The 17500-nt window shown below is 48.9% G+C and overlaps 1 protein-coding gene across 1 annotated transcript in view; it reads right to left on the reverse strand.

Annotated features, from left to right (window-relative positions):
- LOC130204015 (kinesin-like protein KIF20A) overlaps positions 1 to 17500 on the reverse strand; it is a 43354-nt gene that overhangs the window by 2171 nt on the left and 23683 nt on the right. The window contains exons 8-30 of the mRNA XM_056430489.1: positions 17180 to 17316; positions 17046 to 17118; positions 16860 to 16971; positions 16677 to 16748; positions 15767 to 15913; positions 15518 to 15680; positions 15111 to 15374; positions 14917 to 15002; positions 14230 to 14399; positions 10864 to 10916; positions 9670 to 9729; positions 9488 to 9599; positions 9322 to 9404; positions 8987 to 9098; positions 8772 to 8893; positions 8349 to 8510; positions 8122 to 8273; positions 4990 to 5156; positions 4826 to 4900; positions 4526 to 4746; positions 3642 to 3722; positions 2953 to 3006; positions 2656 to 2743 (exon numbers count right to left, since the gene is read on the reverse strand). Coding sequence (XP_056286464.1) covers positions 2656 to 2743; positions 2953 to 3006; positions 3642 to 3722; positions 4526 to 4746; positions 4826 to 4900; positions 4990 to 5156; positions 8122 to 8273; positions 8349 to 8510; positions 8772 to 8893; positions 8987 to 9098; positions 9322 to 9404; positions 9488 to 9599; positions 9670 to 9729; positions 10864 to 10916; positions 14230 to 14399; positions 14917 to 15002; positions 15111 to 15374; positions 15518 to 15680; positions 15767 to 15913; positions 16677 to 16748; positions 16860 to 16971; positions 17046 to 17118; positions 17180 to 17316 — 2766 coding nt within the window. The remainder of the gene's footprint in view (positions 1 to 2655; positions 2744 to 2952; positions 3007 to 3641; positions 3723 to 4525; positions 4747 to 4825; positions 4901 to 4989; positions 5157 to 8121; positions 8274 to 8348; positions 8511 to 8771; positions 8894 to 8986; positions 9099 to 9321; positions 9405 to 9487; positions 9600 to 9669; positions 9730 to 10863; positions 10917 to 14229; positions 14400 to 14916; positions 15003 to 15110; positions 15375 to 15517; positions 15681 to 15766; positions 15914 to 16676; positions 16749 to 16859; positions 16972 to 17045; positions 17119 to 17179; positions 17317 to 17500) is intronic.

A 17500-nucleotide genomic window follows, 5' to 3' on the forward strand; every position in this document is an offset into this window, starting at 1 on the left:
TAAAAAATCATCCCTCTGGGAATCAACCCTGATTTCGCGGAAGAATTACCAATTTAATAAAAAGGCATACAAAGCCATAGAAAAAATACTGTTGTCGATTCCACAATGAAAATAATAGCATCCGAAATGCACTGTCTGATATCCAAAATTCGTTCATGGGCCTTTCTATACCATACCTGCCATTAAGATCAACAATACATACATACCATAAATACAAGTATACAGTAAATACGATACTGAGTATACCATTTCACACTAAATAATAGTAAAATATCTGTATGATCATGACCAACAACATTAACAACCATGTCAGTAACAAGTATAGTCAAGATACAGTGAATAACAATACAGTGACACTAGATGATTATCACTATGGCACTTTAGTCTGTAACAACCAGATAACAGAGCATCAGTGAGCAGCAGTAGAGTACACAACAGTCAGACGTAACTTAAATCAGTATCATACAATCAAAGCTAAAACACGCACTTAACGACTCAGTTTGTAGACAGCGTACAGCAGCTGACAGAGCAGTACGCATCAAGCTAACTAACAGCTCAAGTAAGCAAGCTATCGAGTACACTAAAGATATGCTAAAACACGTCAACGTCACGGTACATGTCATCGCTAACACCGTGCAGTGACACACAGATCGGCTAACATTCAGCAAGTACCACAAACGTCGAACATTGACCGATCAGTAGAGCGACAGTCATCAACAGTTAGAGTAACAACAGTCAGTAACAAAAGTCAGTAACAACAGTCAGCAACAACAGTCAGAGTAACAACAGTGAGTAACAAGTCAGGAACAAAAGTCAGTAACAACAGTGAGTAACAACAGTCAGTAACAACAGTCAGTAACAACAGTCAGAGTAACAACAGTCAGAGTAACAAGTCAGTAACAACAATCAGAGTAACAACAGTCAGGAACAACAATCAGAGTAACAACAGTCAGTAACACCAGTCAGAGTAACAACAGTCAGTAACAACAGTCAGTAACAACAGTCAGAGTAACAACAATCAGTAACAACAGTCAGAGTAACAACAGTCAGTAACAACAGTCAGTAACAACAGTCAGAGTAACAACAGTCAGTAACAACAGTTAGAGTAACAACAGTCAGTAACAACAGTCAGAGTAACAACAGTCAGGAACAAAAGTCAGTAACAACAGTCAGAGTAACAACAGTCAGTAACAACAGTCAGAGTAACAACAGTCAGTAACAACAATCAGAGTAACAACAGTCAGAGTAACAAGTCAGTAACAACAATCAGTAACAACAGTCAGTAACAACAATCAGAGTAACAACAGTCAGAGTAACAACAGTCAGTAACAACAGTCAGTAACAAGTTAGAGTAACAACAGTTAGAGTAACAACAGTTAGAGTAACAACAGTCAGTAACAACCGTCAGTAACAACAGTCAGTAACAAGTTAGAGTAACAACAGTCAGAGTAACAACAGTCAGTAACAACAATCAGAGTAACAAGTCAGTAACAACAGTTTAGAGTAACAGTCAGAGTAACAACAGTCAGAGTAACAACAGTCAGTAACAATAGTCAGTAACACCAGTCAGAGTAACAACAGTCAGAGTAACAACAGTCAGTAACAACAGTCAGAGTAACAAGTCAGAGTAACAACAATCAGAGTAACAACAGTCAGGAACAAAAGTCAGTAACAACAGTAAGAGTAACAACAGTAAGAGTAACAACAGTCAGTAACAGTCAGAGTAACAACAGTCAGTAACAAAAGTCAGTAACAACAGTCAGAGTAACAACAGTGAGTAACAACAGTCAGTAACAACAGTCAGAGTAACAACAGTCAGTAACAACAGTCAGAGTAACAAGTCAGTAACAACAATCAGAGTAACAACAGTCAGTAACAACAGTCAGAGTAACAACAGTCAGAGTAACAACAGTCAGGAACAAAAGTCAGTAACAACAGTCAGTAACAACAGTCAGTAACAAGTTAGAGTAACAACAGTCAGTAACAACAGTCAGTAACAACAGTTAGAGTAACAACAGTCAGTAACAACAGTCAGAGTAACAACAGTCAGTAACAACAGTCAGTTAAAACAATCAGAGTAACAACAGTCAGTAACAACAGTCAGGAACAAAAGTCAGTAACAACAGTCAGAGTAACAACAGTCAGTAACAACAGTCAGTAACAACAGTTAGAGTAACAACAGTCAGTAACAACAGTTAGAGTAACAACAGTTAGAGTAACAACAGTCAGAGTAACAACAGTCAGGAACAACAGTGAGTAACAACAGTCAGTAACAACAATCAGAGTAACAACAGTCAGTAACACAGTCCGTAACAACAGTTAGAGTAACAACAGTCAGTAACAACAGTTAGAGTAACAACAGTCAGGAACAACAGTTAGAGTAACAACAGTTAGAGTAACAACAGTCAGTAACAACAGTCAGTAACAACAGTCAGAGTAACAACAGTCAGAGTAACAACAGTCAGTAACAACAGTCAGAGTAACAACAGTCAGTAACAACAGTCAGAGTAACAACAGTCAGTAACAACAGTTAGAGTAACAACAGTCAGTAACAACAGTTAGAGTAACAACAGTCAGTAACAACAGTTAGAGTAACAACAGTCAGGAACAACAGAAGTGTTGGTACATAACAGTCGTTCGGTGATGAGTCGTCACCTTTGCTGCCCAGGATGGAGGGAGAGCTGTGGATCAACTCTCCGATCTTCTGGAGAGTTCCGTCTGTCTTCTCCTTCAACACAGAAGACTGGAGGGACACAGAGAGAGAGACAGAGATAAAGAGAGAGATAGTGAGAGAGAGACAGAGAGATAAAGAGAGAGAGACAGTGAGAGATAAAGAGAGAGACAGTGATAAAGAGAGAGACAGTGAGAGAGAGAGAGACAGTGAGAGAGAGACATAGATTCTCTGAGTAGCTTCATGGTCATCAGGTGTCATGAACAGAAGCAGTAACTCACCTTCACCTGTTGGTTTGCTCTCACTTTGTTTCTCTTGTTCTCACTGAACAAGTCCTGAAACAGAGAAACATTACTCAGAGAAACATGACTCAGTAGAAACATGACTCAGAGAAACATGACTCAGTAGAAACATGACTCAGAGAAACATGACTAAGTAGAAACATGACAGAGAAACATGACTCAGTAGAAACATGACTCAGAGAAACATGGCTCAGTAGAAACATGACTAAGTAGAAACATGACAGAGAAACATGACTCAGTAGAAACATGACTCAGAGAAACATGGCTCAGTAGAAACATGACGAAACATGACTCAGTAGAAACATGACTCAGAGAAACATGACTCAGTAGAAACATGACTCAGAGAAACATGGCTCAGTAGAAACATGACTCAGAGAAACATGGCTCAGTAGAAACATGACTCAGAGAAACATGACTAAGTAGAAACATGACTCAGTAGAAACATGACTCAGCAAAACATGACAACACATGACTCAGCAGAAACACGATGCTCAAAAACATGACGAAACATGACTCAGTGAAAACACGACTCAGTAGAAACATGACTCAGCACAAACATGACATGCACGAACATGACGAAACATGACTCGGCAGAAATATGACTCGGCAGAAACATGACTCAGCAGAAATCCAGTCACATGACGTAGAGACTCAGTCGTCATACACACCTGCACCTCACAACTCTTCCTCTTCCTCCCTGTAGCTCTGGGGGTCTTCCTGTTGGACCTCAGAGGAGACACGCCAACGTCCTACACACACACACACACACACACACAGTCACACACACACACACAGTCACACACACACAGTCTCACACACACACACACACAGTCTCACACACACACAGTCACACACAGCACACACAGTCACACACACACACAGTCTCACACACACACACACAGTCACACACAGTCACACACACACACACAGTCACACACACACACCCACAGTCTCACACACACAGTCTCACACACACACACACCCACAGTCTCACACACAGTCACACACAGTCTCACACACACACACACACACACAGTCACACACACACAGTCTCACACACACAGTCTCACACACAGTTACACACACAGCCACACACACAGTCTCACACACAGTTACACACACAGCCACACACACAGTCTCACACACACACAGTCACACACAGTCTCACACACGCAGTCACACACACACACAGTCTCACACACAGTCACACACAGTCACACACACACACACAGTCACACACACACAGTCACACAGTCACACACACACAGTCACACACACACACAGTCTCACACACACAGTCACACACACACACAGTCACACACACAGTCACACACACACACACAGTCACACACACAGTCACACACAGTCACACACACACACAGTCACACACACAGTCACACAGTCACACACACACAGTCACACACACACACAGTCACACACACACACAGTCACACACACACAGTCACACACACACAGTCACACACAGTCTCACACACAGTCTCTTAATGACGCTCCCCTCGGTGCTTCAGGTGATGAAGGTCAGCCGACTCACCGGACTGTTTCCCTCCTTCAGTCTCTGGAGTCTCTCCATCTCCTTCCTCACAGCCTCAAACGGTCTGCTCCTCCCCTCCTCCTCCTCCTCCTCCTCCTGCCTCCCTCTCCTCTCCTGGAGTCTCTGGATCACCTCCTTCAGCTCCTCCACCACCGGCACCTCCACCTCCAGGTTCTCCTCCTCATCCCTCCTCTGCAGGTCTTCCCTCAGACCCTCCAGCTCTGATGGAAGCATCCCGTTCAGGTTAATCTCTTGATGAGATGACGAAGATGACGAAGACTGAGATGAAGATGGAGATACCTCTTCTCAGCGTGTCCGTCTCACGGCGACGTTCCTCGGCGAGCTCCTCCTTCTCCGACACGACTCGATGAAGCTCTGCAGGAGGAAACGGACGGAAGAGTTTCATGGAGAAGAAACGGTTCTCCACCGCGTCCCTCCATTTGTTTCCTCCTCCTCCTCCTCACCTTCCTTCGCCCTCTTCATTTCCTGCTCTGCTCTCTCCATCTCTTCCACTCTCCCTCGTAGAGCTCCGCCCTCAGACTCAAGCTCCTCCTTCAGGCTCTGGAGCCGACTGGTGCATGCTGCTCTCTGATTGGCTAACTCCTCCCTGAGCTCCTCGGTCGTGTGTTGGCTGCAGGAGGAGGAGGTCAGAAGGTTGCTCCTGAGCCAATTACTCTGTAGTTAGGAAGGATCGCAATCGAAAAGGAGGCGGGGTCTGTGCTTTCGTGAGAAACGACATTAATTTCACGGTGAAAAAGGACCTGGGCGATGAGGTTGAAGTTATTCTGTTGGACATTCACCTGCCCAAAACGAAACCATTGCTAATGGGAGTATGTTACAGACCGCCTGATCAAAGTACTTTTTATGAAAATCTAGAAAATGTATTGACTAGCTGCGATGGAACAAAAAATGAATGTATTCTGATGGGAGATTTCAATAGTGATGTATCTAACAAGGGCTGTCCTACATATGGTGCTTTTTCTAAATTTAGTAAGCTTTTTGATTTAAAGCAGCTGGTTAATGAACATACTCATGTAAGCCAATCGACTAAAACAACCATCGATCTTATTATGGTGTCAGACAAATATAATATCTCGCATCATGGTGTGATTGCATATGGGATTAGTGACCATTTCATCACATTTTGTACCAGGAAGGTCCATAGAGAAACTTTTTCAAGCCATAAAATCATTAAAATCAGATCTCTTAAGAACTACTGTGTTGACACATTTAGAGAGCAGCTTAGGAAAATTGACTGGTCTTCAGTGTTGGAAAATGATTCTGTTGATAGTGCATGGGATCTGTTTAATCAAATTTTCCTTAGTATAGTGAATAAGTTGGCTCCATATAAACAAGTTAGGGTAAAGCAGAGATCAAGCCCGTGGCTTAGCGAATATTTTAACGGCTATAAAACAAAGGGAGGAGGCCTTGCGGAGGTTTCTGAAATCTCATGAGGAAGTAGATGCTGATGCTTATCAAAAATGCAGAAACGAAGCACTGAGAAGGATTAAGGTAGCAAAAAAGGACTACTATATGAACCTAATAAAGGATAACAAAAATGAGCCAAAGAAGCTATGGAAAGCTCTGAAAGACTTGGGATGTGGGGGAAAGGCCAACAGCGGCAAGCCCAATATTGGCTTGGATATCAATGGCAAGATTGATTTTAACAAAGCAAAGGTAGCCAATTATTTTAACATCTTTTACCTCTGTAGCCAATAAACTTGTTGAAGCATTGCCTCCTAAGACTGGTGTATATGGAGAGGAGTTTACACAGAGGTTTTATTCTAGTCGAGGGTACTGGCTGGTTCATTTGCCATGTCCAAGGTGTCAGTTGAGAAGGTAGCTGTGTTGTTGGCGAGCTCAATATAGCTAAAGCCACGGGCCTAGACAACATTCCTGCTCGGTTTTTAAGAGATGGTGCGTGTGAAATAGCTCCCTGTGTTTCCCACTTAATTAACCTCTCCTTGGAGCAAGGCATTGTTCCAAGTAGCACAAACACATAAAGATTATTCCCTTGTACAAAAAAGGGAGTAGATCCGAGCAAGGTAATTATAGGCCTGTGTCCATTTTGAGTGTTTTATCCAAGATTTTAGAAAAGGTGGTGCGAGCAGATATCGGAATATGTAGGTAGAAAGCCTTTTATACAAGTTTCAATCAGGGTTTGAAATCTTATTCTACAGACACATGCCTCCTGTATCTAACTGATTTTATTAGAAAGGAGATGGATGATGGGAAACTGTGTGGAATGGTCTTATTAGATCTCCAAAAGGCCTTTGACACAGTAAACCATGGTCTATTACTTGGTAAGATGAAGGCTCTGGGTCTGAACGATTTATCTGTCAGGTGGATTGCTTCATATCTGACAGGCAGGGACCAGAAAGTAGAGGTCAAGGGCTCTATGTCGGATGCCAGACAAATTGACTGCGGGGTGCCGCAAGGAAGTGTTTTAGGACCATTATTATTTTTACTGTATATTAATGATATGAGTGATGCATGTTCCTGTAATCTGTTTTATATGCAGATGATGCAACCTTGCTCATCTCGCATAAAGAGTTGAATACGCTCAAAGAATGTTAGGAGAAGAGCTCTCAAGATTAGTAACTGGCTGTCCGACAATAGACTATCACTTCACTTAGGGAAAACTGAGTCCATTTTGTTCGGATCGAAACCTAGATTACGTAAGCTCCGAGACTCAAGGTGGATTTAGTCAGTGAGGTCATAGTAGCAAAAACAACAGTGAAGTACCTGGGCTGTTGGTTAGAGGACAGTCTTGGGGGAGGAATGGCCATACAGGTGCTGGGAAAGTAAATGCCCGCACCAGGTTTTTGGCTAGAAAGGCCAATCTGCTTGACAGGGAAAGTCTTAAACTACTGGCTAACAGCCTGGTGCAGTGTCATTTTGATTATGCTAGTGTATCATGGTTTGGGGGGCTGTCAGTTTCATCAAAAAACTGCAGGTGTCACAAAACAAGTTGGTAAGAGTTGTGATGGGACTCGGCCCTGTGATCATGTTGGGAGAAGCCACTTTAAGGAACTTAACTGGCTTCCAGTTGAAACCAGAGTGGCTCAGCTTAGGCTCAACATGGTGCACAAAATAGTCAACAATAGGGCCCCAAATATCTTAATAACTATTTTCCTAGTGTTCGGGAAGTGCACAGCTATAGAACACGATCTAGCTTAGCCAACCTGCATCCACCAAGGTGTAGATCAAAGATGGGGCAAAGCACATTTGCTCACATAGGAGCTCAAGAGTGGAATGAATTGCCTTTGGCCATTAAACAATGCCTGAACCCAATTAGTTTCAAGGGGAACGTTAGGAAATGGCTCCTAGAAAAAGTCCATGATTAAACTTGTATGTCACTTGTGTATTACTGTATTGCTTTTTATGATGTAGGTTGGTAATGTGTGAATGTGTGTATTTTTTGTGCCAAGACCAAGGACCACAACGGAAATAAGTCTGTGACTTTTTGTGCTATCCTTGATATTTTTATGATGCGTGACCTTTTGTTTCATGTATTGTATTTATGTCCAATAAACTAAACTAAACTAAACTAAACCGTGTGCTGGGTGTCATCACTGAGGAGGAGTCGTGTCTACCTGAGCCTCAGCGCCTCCTCCAGACTCCTCCTGCCGCTCTGCAGGTCCTGGATCTGTCGGGCCTTGTGGGCGTCTCTCTGCAGCGCCGCCAGGCTCTCCTTCTGCAGCTCCTCCATGGCAGCGTGGAAAACCCCGCTGCGCGCCTCCTCCTCCTGTCACCACGGAGACGTGTCGGTCGGTAACTCAATCCGTCAACGGGAACAAGCGTCCGCTCAGGTTACCGTCACCTCCTGCTTCAGACGCTCCACTTCTCCAGTCAGGCTGTCGATGCTGTCGGCCTTCTCCGATTGGCTCTCCAGGGCCTGGAGGCGGGACTTGGCTACGTCCAGCTGTTGCAACACGTCAGGCCCGCCAGTCTGCGGCCTGACCTCCGCCTGGAGGCCGGTCAGCTGGAGGTCACAGGGCGTCACACAGGGCGTCACACAGGGCGTCACACAGGGCGTCACACAGGGCGTCACACAGGGCGTCACACAGGGCGTCACACAGGGCGTCACACAGGGCGTCACACAGGGCGTCACACAGGGCGTCACACAGGGCGTCACACAGGGTGTCACACAGGGCGTCACACAGGGCGTCACACAGGGCGTCAGGGCGTCACACAGGGCGTCACACAGGGCGTCACACAGGGTGTCACACAGGGCGTCACCTACCTGTGTCTGCAGCCTGAAGATGCCGTTCACCAGAGATTTGTTCTCCTTCAGCAGTCTGGAAGTTTCTCTCTGCTCCGACTCCAGAGACGAGAACACCGACGCACAGAGAGGACACTCCAGATCTACAGGGGGGGAGGAGGAGGAGGAGCTGTGAAGAGGAGGAGGAGGAGGAGCTGTGAAGAGGAGGAGCTGTGAGGAGGTGGTCCAGCTCTTACCCGTCAGCTCCTGCAGCTTCTGCTCCAGAACAACCTGCTCCTTTTTTAGTGCCTCCACTTCCTCCTCATGGCTCCTCTTCCTCAGCTCCTCCTCCTGGCTCCTCTTCCTCAGCTCCTCCTCCTCATGGCTCCTCTTCCTCAGCTCCTCTTCCTCAGCTCCTCTTCCTCAGCTCCTCCTCCTCATGGCTCCTCTTCCTCAGCTCCTCCTCCTGGCTCCTCTTCCTCAGCTCCTCCTCCTCCTGGCTCCTCTTCCTCAGCTCCTCCTCCTTCTGGCTCCTCTTCCTCAGCTCCTCCTGGCTCCTCTTCCTCAGCTCCTCCTCCTGGCTCCTCTTCGCATCCTCCCTCTCTCTTAGCTTTACAATAGTTTCCTCCTTCTGGTCGTTCTCCTCCTGCAACCTCCAGATCTCCTCCTCCAGCACTGAGGAGACGAAGAAGAAACTTTAAAAAAGGCAATACGGTATAAACCCCCCATCTCTCCATCATCTCCTCCTCCTCTTTCACCTTTCTTCTTTGCTGGTCTTCTCTCCTCCTCCTCCTCCTGAGCTCCATGCTGCCGCTTCCTGTTCTCCTCCTCCTCTCCTCCTCCCGTCCTCCTCCGCTCCAGCAGGGCCGTCTGAAGGACCAGGATGTGGTTATCGTAGTGTACGTGTGGTCGTCGTGACGACCGCTCAGCGCGTGCTCACCTCCTGCAGCCGGTTGACCTCCTGCAGCGCAGACAGCTGCAGCTGCAGCCGAGCCAGACCCTGGAGACAAGCACAACACCTCATGGACAATGTGACAGGCACCACAGAAGAACAACAACAACAAGAACAAGAAGAACAACAAGAAGAAGAAGAAGAACAAGAACAACAAGAAGAACAACAAGAAGAAGAAGAACAAGAACAAGAACAACAACAACAAGAACAACACCTCATGAACAATGTGACAGGCACCACAGAAGAACAACAACAACAACAAGAACAAGAAGAACAACAAGAAGAAGAAGAAGAACAACAAGAACAAGAAGAACAACAAGAAGAAGAAGAACAAGAACAAGAACAACAAGAACAACACCTCATGAACAATGTGACAGGCACCACAGAACAACAACAACAAGAACAAGAACAACAACAAGAACAACAACAAGAACAAGAAGAACAACAAGAACAACACCTCATGAACAATGTGACAGGCACCACAGAACAACAACAACAACAACAACAACAAGAAGAAGAACAAGAACAACACCTCATGAACAACGTGACAGGCACCACAGAACAACAACAACAAGAACAACAACAACAAGAAGAACAACAAGAAGAAGAAGAACAAGAACAACACCTCATGAACAATGTGACAGGCACCACAGAAGAACAACAACAACAACAAGAACAACAACAAGAACACCTCATGAACAATGTGACAGGCACCACAGAAGAAGAAGAACAACAACAACAACAAGAAGAACAACAAGAACAACAACAACAAGAAGAAGAAGAAGAACACCTCATGAACAATGTGACAGGCACCACAGAAGAAGAACAAGAAGAACAACAACTAGAACAACGAGAAGAACAAGAACAACAAGAAGAAGAACAACAACAAGAACAAGAAGCAGAACAACAACAACAAGAACAACAACAACACCTCATGAACAATGTGACAGGCACCACAGAAGAAGAACAAGAACAACAACAAGAAGAACAACAAGAACAAGAAGGACAGCAAGAAGAACAACAAGAACAAGAAGAACAACAAGAACAAGAAGGACAACAAGAACAAGAACAAGAAGAACAACAAAAAGAAGAAGAACAAGAAGAACAAGAACAAAAAGAACAACAAGAAGAACAACAAGAAGTAGAACAAGAACAACAAGAACAACAACAAGAAGAAGGTACCTCTTTGGCCTCCTGCAGCTGGACATGTGACCTCTGCTTCTCCAAGCGTACAAGGTACCTGCAGTGTGTGTGCCTGCAGTGTGTGTGTGCCTGCAGTGTGTGTACCTGCAGTGTGTGCCTGCAGTGTGTGTGCCTGCAGTGTGTGTTGCAGTGTGTGTGCCTGCAGTGTGTGTTGCAGTGTGTGTGTGCCTGCAGTGTGTGCCTGCAGTGTGTGTTGCAGTGTGTGTGCCTGCAGTGTGTGTTGCAGTGTGTGTGCCTGCAGTGTGTGCCTGCAGTGTGTGTACCTGCAGTGTGTGTTGCAGTGTGTGTACCTGCAGTGTGTGTGCCTGCAGTGTGTGTACCTGCAGTGTGTGTTGCAGTGTGTGTGCCTGCAGTGTGTGTGCCTGCAGTGTGTGTTGCAGTGTGTGTGCCTGCAGTGTGTGTGCCTGCAGTGTGTGTGCCTGCAGTGTGTGTGCCTGCAGTGTGTGTACCTGCAGTGTGTGTGCCTGCAGTGTGTGTACCTGCAGTGTGTGTGCCTGCAGTGTGTGTACCTGCAGTGTGTGTGCCTGCAGTGTGTGTGCCTGCAGTGTGCCTGCAGTGTGTGTGCCTGCAGTGTGTGTGTGCCTGCAGTGTGTGTACCTGCAGTGTGTGTGCAGTGTGTGTACAGTGTGTGTTGCAGTGTGTGTGCCTGCAGTGTGTGCCTGCAGTGTGTGTGCCTGCAGTGTGTGTACCTGCAGTGTGTGCCTGCAGTGTGTGTACCTGCAGTGTGTGTGCCTGCAGTGTGTGTTGCAGTGTGTGTACCTGCAGTGTGTGTGCCTGCAGTGTGTGTGCCTGCAGTGTGTGTGCCTGCAGTGTGTGTACCTGCAGTGTGTGTGCCTGCAGTGTGTGTACCTGCAGTGTGTGTTGCAGTGTGTGTACCTGCAGTGTGTGTACCTGCAGTGTGTGTACCTGCAGTGTGTGTTGCAGTGTGTGTACCTGCAGTGTGTGTGTTGCAGTGTGTGTACCTGCAGTGTGTGTTGCAGTGTGTGTACCTGCAGTGTGTGTTGCAGTGTGTGTACCTGCAGTGTGTGTTGCAGTGTGTGTACCTGCAGTGTGTGTGTGTGCCTGCAGTGTGTGTGCCTGCAGTGTGTGTACCTGCAGTGTGTGTGCCTGCAGTGTGTGTGCCTGCAGTGTGTGTGCCTGCAGTGTGTGTACCTGCAGTGTGTGTTGCAGTGTGTGTACCTGCAGTGTGTGTGCCTGCAGTGTGTGTGCCTGCAGTGTGTGTGTTGCAGTGTGTGTACCTGCAGTGTGTAGCAGTGTGTGTACCTGCAGTGTGTAGCAGTGTGTGTACCTGCAGTGTGTGTGCCTGCAGTGTGTGTACCTGCAGTGTGTGTGCCTGCAGTGTGTGTACCTGCAGTGTGTGTGCCTGCAGTGTGTGTACCTGCAGTGTGTGTGCCTGCAGTGTGTGTACCTGCAGTGTGTGTACCTGCAGTGTGTGTGCCTGCAGTGTGTGTGCCTGCAGTGTGTGTTGCAGTGTGTGTACCTGCAGTGTGTGTTGCAGTGTGTGTACCTGCAGTGTGTGTGCCTGCAGTGTGTGTGCCTGCAGTGTGTGTACCTGCAGTGTGTGTGCCTGCAGTGTGTGTACCTGCAGTGTGTGTACCTGCAGTGTGTGTGCCTGCAGTGTGTGTGCCTGCAGTGTGTGTTGCAGTGTGTACCTGCAGTGTGTGTGCCTGCAGTGTGTGTACCTGCAGTGTGTGTTGCAGTGTGTGTACCTGCAGTGTGTGTGCCTGCAGTGTGTGTACCTGCAGTGTGTGTACCTGCAGTGTGTGTACCTGCAGTGTGTGTGCCTGCAGTGTGTGTGCCTGCAGTGTGTGTGCCTGCAGTGTGTGTACCTGCAGTGTGTGTTGCAGTGTGTGTACCTGCAGTGTGTGTGCCTGCAGTGTGTGTGCCTGCAGTGTGTGTACCTGCAGTGTGTGTTGCAGTGTGCCTGCAGTGTGTGTACCTGCAGTGTGTGTGCCTGCAGTGTGTGTACCTGCAGTGTGTGTTGCAGTGTGTGTGCCTGCAGTGTGTGTACCTGCAGTGTGTGTACCTGCAGTGTGTGTGCCTGCAGTGTGTGTACCTGCAGTGTGTGCCTGCAGTGTGTGTACCTGCAGTGTGTGTGCCTGCAGTGTGTGTGCCTGCAGTGTGTGTGCCTGCAGTGTGTGTACCTGCAGTGTGTGTACCTGCAGTGTGTGTGCCTGCAGTGTGTGTACCTGCAGTGTGTGTTGCAGTGTGTGTGCCTGCAGTGTGTGTGCCTGCAGTGTGTGTACCTGCAGTGTGTGTGCCTGCAGTGTGTGTACCTGCAGTGTGTGTGCCTGCAGTGTGTGTGCCTGCAGTGTGTGTACCTGCAGTGTGTGCCTGCAGTGTGTGTGCCTGCAGTGTGTGTACCTGCAGTGTGTGTTGCAGTGCAGTGTGTGTACCTGCAGTGTGTGTTGCAGTGTGTGCCTGCAGTGTGTGTGCCTGCAGTGTGTGTACACAGCAGTGTACCTGCAGTGTGTGTGCCTGCAGTGTGTGTACCTGCAGTGTGTGTTGCAGTGTGTGTGCCTGCAGTGTGTGTACCTGCAGTGTGTGTTGCAGTGTGTGTACCTGCAGTGTGTGTTGCAGTGTGTGTGCCTGCAGTGTGTGTGCCTGCAGTGTGTGTGCCTGCAGTGTGTGTACCTGCAGTGTGTGTGCCTGCAGTGTGTGTGCCTGCAGTGTGTGTGCCTGCAGTGTGTGTGCCTGCAGTGTGTGTTGCAGTGTGTGCAGTGTGTGTACCTGCAGTGTGTGTGCCTGCAGTGTGTGTGCCTGCAGTGTGTGTTGCAGTGTGTGTGCCTGCAGTGTGTGTGCCTGCAGTGTGTGTGCCTGCAGTGTGTGTTGCAGTGTGTGTGCCTGCAGTGTGTGTGTGCCTGCAGTGTGTGTTGCAGTGTGTGTGCCTGCAGTGTGTGTTGCAGTGTGTGTACTGCAGTGTGTGTGCCTGCAGTGTGTGTTGCAGTGTGTGTACCTGCAGTGTGTGTACCTGCAGTGTGTGTTGCAGTGTGTGTACTGCAGTGTGTGTGCCTGCAGTGTGTGTGCCTGCAGTGTGTGTGTGTTGCAGTGTGTGTGCCTGCAGTGTGTGTTGCAGTGTGTGTTGCAGTGTGTGCCTGCAGTGTGTGTGCCTGCAGTGTGTGTTGCAGTGTGTGTGCCTGCAGTGTGTGTTGCAGTGTGTGTACTGCAGTGTGTGTGCCTGCAGTGTGTGTTGCAGTGTGTGTGCCTGCAGTGTGTGTGTGCCTGCAGTGTGTGTTGCAGTGTGTGTTGCAGTGTGTGTACTGCAGTGTGTGTGCCTGCAGTGTGTGCCTGCAGTGTGTGTGCCTGCAGTGTGTGTACCTGCAGTGTGTGTTGCAGTGTGTGTACCTGCAGTGTGTGACTGGTTGTCCTCTCTGATGGGGTCCAGTGTGACGCAGCTCATCTCCTGCTCCTCCAGCTGCTGCTGCGCCGCCGTCCGGCTCACCAGCTTCTTCAGGATCTCCACCTGCTCCTCCGCCCGCGCCTCCAGGAGCGCCCTCTCCTTCTCCAGCCGCTCGCTGCCACACACAGGTCACCTGTCGTCACGTGACCTGTCACCTGTCGTCACGTGACTTGTCAGCTGTCGTCACGTGACCTGTCACCTCCGCCCGTGACACGCCTGTCACCTGTCGTCGTGACCTGTCGCCGCACACACAGGTCAATCCGTGACCTGTCGTCACGTGACCTGTCACCTGTCGTCACGTGACCTGTCACCTGTCGTCACGTGACCTGTCACCTGTCGTCACGTGACCTGTCACCTGTCGTCACGTGACCTGTCACCTGTCGTCACGTGACCTGTCGTCACGTGACCTGTCACCTGTCGTCACGTGACCTGTCGTCACGTGACCTGTCACCTGTCGTCACGTGACCTGTCACCTGTCGTCACGTGACCTGTCACCTGTCGTCACGTGACCTGTCACCTGTCACGTGACCTGTCACCTGTCGTCACGTGACCTGTCACCTGTCGTCACGTGACCTGTCACCTGTCGTCACGTGACCTGTCGTCACGTGACCTGTCGTCACGTGACCTGTTACCTGTAGTCTTTCTCCATCTTGTTAAACAGCTCCATGAACTCTGAGCTGACTTCCTCTCTGATCTGAGCCTCCAGGAGCAGCTTCATCTACACATACACACACACACACACACACACACACACACACACACACACACTGTGTTCATAGGTCAAACAGATGAAAACATCTTCAGAAAACCCAAACTAGATGTTTACCTTCTCTTCTTCACATACGGCCTCCAGCACCGTCCCTTCCATCACACTCTCCTCCTCGTCCTCCTCCTCGTCCTCCTCCTCGTCCTCCTCGCCCCCCCCGTGCTCCAGCACGTCCTCCAGGCTGGTCTCCCAGGCGACCAGCGAGCTCCTCCTGCGGCGCCCCGACGCGTTCCTCCGTCGGTCGGCGTCCTCGATGATTAGAGACAGCTCCATGGCCGAAGACAAGGGGGCGTCGCCCAGCGGCCGGGAGCTCACCACCACCACCTGGAGAGAGCGCGGGTGAGAGGGTGTGTGTGTGTGTGTGTGAGAGGATATGTGTGTGAGAGGATGTGTGTGTGTGGGAGAGGATATGTGTGTGAGAGGATGTGTGTGTGTGAGAGGATATATGTGTGTGTGTGTGTGTGTACCTTCTGGGCGAGGGCAGAGAACTTGAGCACGTTGAGCGTCTCGTCAAAGCTCGCCGGGTTCCTGTTGACGTTGACCACCATGGAGACGCGGCCGCCACCACAGAAGAAGAACTGCAGGAAGTGGGTGAGCTTGGACTCCCTGAAGGGCACGTGGTGCTGGACCCTGCAGAGACACAGCAGACCGTCAGACCGCCACCCCGGGGTCCACAGGGGGACTCTGGACCGGCTCGGACCGGGTCTGGGGCCTACTTGGCGTGCTGGTTCAGCCTCAAGGCGTTGATGCACTTCCCGAGCGTCAGCAGCGAGCTGTTGATGTTGCCGGCCTCCTTCAGCCGGTCCCCGGTGTTCAGGGTCCGGGAGCAGCGCTCAGACCCGGCCAGGTCGCACAGGGACAGCCTCACGAGACCAGAGACACGGCTGTTACCTCTCAGACCGGGACGTCATCACGACGTCATCACGAGATCATCACGTCATCACGAGATCATCACAACGTCATCACGACGGCATCACAAGATCATCACGACGTCATCACGAGATCATCACGACGTCATCACAAGATCATCACGACGCCATCACGAGATCATCACGTCATCACGAGATCATCACAACGTCATCACGACGTCATCATGACGTCATCACGAGGTCATCACGAGATCATCACAAGATCATCATGACGTCATCACGAGATCATCATGACGTCATCGCGAGATCATCACGACGTCATCACGAGATCATCACGACATCATCGCGAGATCATCACGACGGCATCACAAGATCATCACGACGCCATCACGAGATCATCACGTCATCACGAGATCATCACGCCATCACGAGATCATCACGTCATCACGAGATCATCACGCCATCGCGAGATCATCACGACGTCATCACGAGATCATCACGACATCATCGCGAGATCATCATGACGTCATCACGAGATCATCATGACGTCATCACGAGATCATCATGACGTCATCACGAGATCATCACGACGTCATCACGAGATCATCATGACATCATCACGAGGTCATCACGAGATCATCATGACGTCATCGCGATGACGTCGCGATGACGTCGCGATGACACGGCGAGCTTCGACACACATGTCACCACGGTGACGTCACCACTGCGCCACGCTGAAAGGAACATCCAGTCTTACTCGCTGATGCCGAGGACTCTGGGAACACCAACGTCCTCCACCCGCAGGATCCTGATGGAGAAGATGCTGTGGCTGCAGAGACAGAGACCCCCAGAGACCCCCAAAGACCATGAGACCCCCAGAGACCCCCAGAGACCAGCAGAGACCCCCAGAGACCAGCAGACGTAAAGAGGAGCAGCTTACCTCCTGCTGGACTGGTGGTTCAGTCTGGTGGAGGAGAAGCTCTGGTTCTTCCTCCCGATCTTCATCACTCTGTAGGCCTCGTCAGAGCTGCTGACCTGGAGCCAGCGCAGGTCTACAACAATACACACGTTAGTATACACACATCATACACACATTACAACACACAACACGTTGGTCAGCTGTTACCTTTGTTGAAGGAGTTTCCTTTGACGTCCTGAGACAGACGCAGCACTGTCCTCTTGTGGTGTCCACTGGGAACCTGATCACCAATCAATTCATCAATCAATCAATCAATCAATCCACACAAAAACACACGTTACCTGCTCCAGCAGGTCGTGGATGTTGTCGTTGTAGATCTCACAGAAGGAGACCCAGACAGAGAAGCGGACGCTGGCCTGGACGTCCAGACCGAAGCTGTCGAGCTCAGAGCTGCTGCTCATGCTGCTGTCAGAAGAGCCTGGGAACACACACATTCTGGTCTTTAGCCGTTGTGGGGTCCAAGGGTTCTTTGGGCACTTGTGAGGACCAACAGTCAAAGAATAAACGATCAGGTCTGATGAAGAGTGAATCTTGTGGGTTGTTTGGTATTTCATGAATGGAAAAACACATATTTATATATATATTATATACACACTATACTT

Source organism: Pseudoliparis swirei, chromosome 13 (assembly GCF_029220125.1).
Source record: "Pseudoliparis swirei isolate HS2019 ecotype Mariana Trench chromosome 13, NWPU_hadal_v1, whole genome shotgun sequence".
In the NCBI taxonomy this organism is placed as follows: Eukaryota; Metazoa; Chordata; class Actinopteri; order Perciformes; family Liparidae; genus Pseudoliparis; species Pseudoliparis swirei.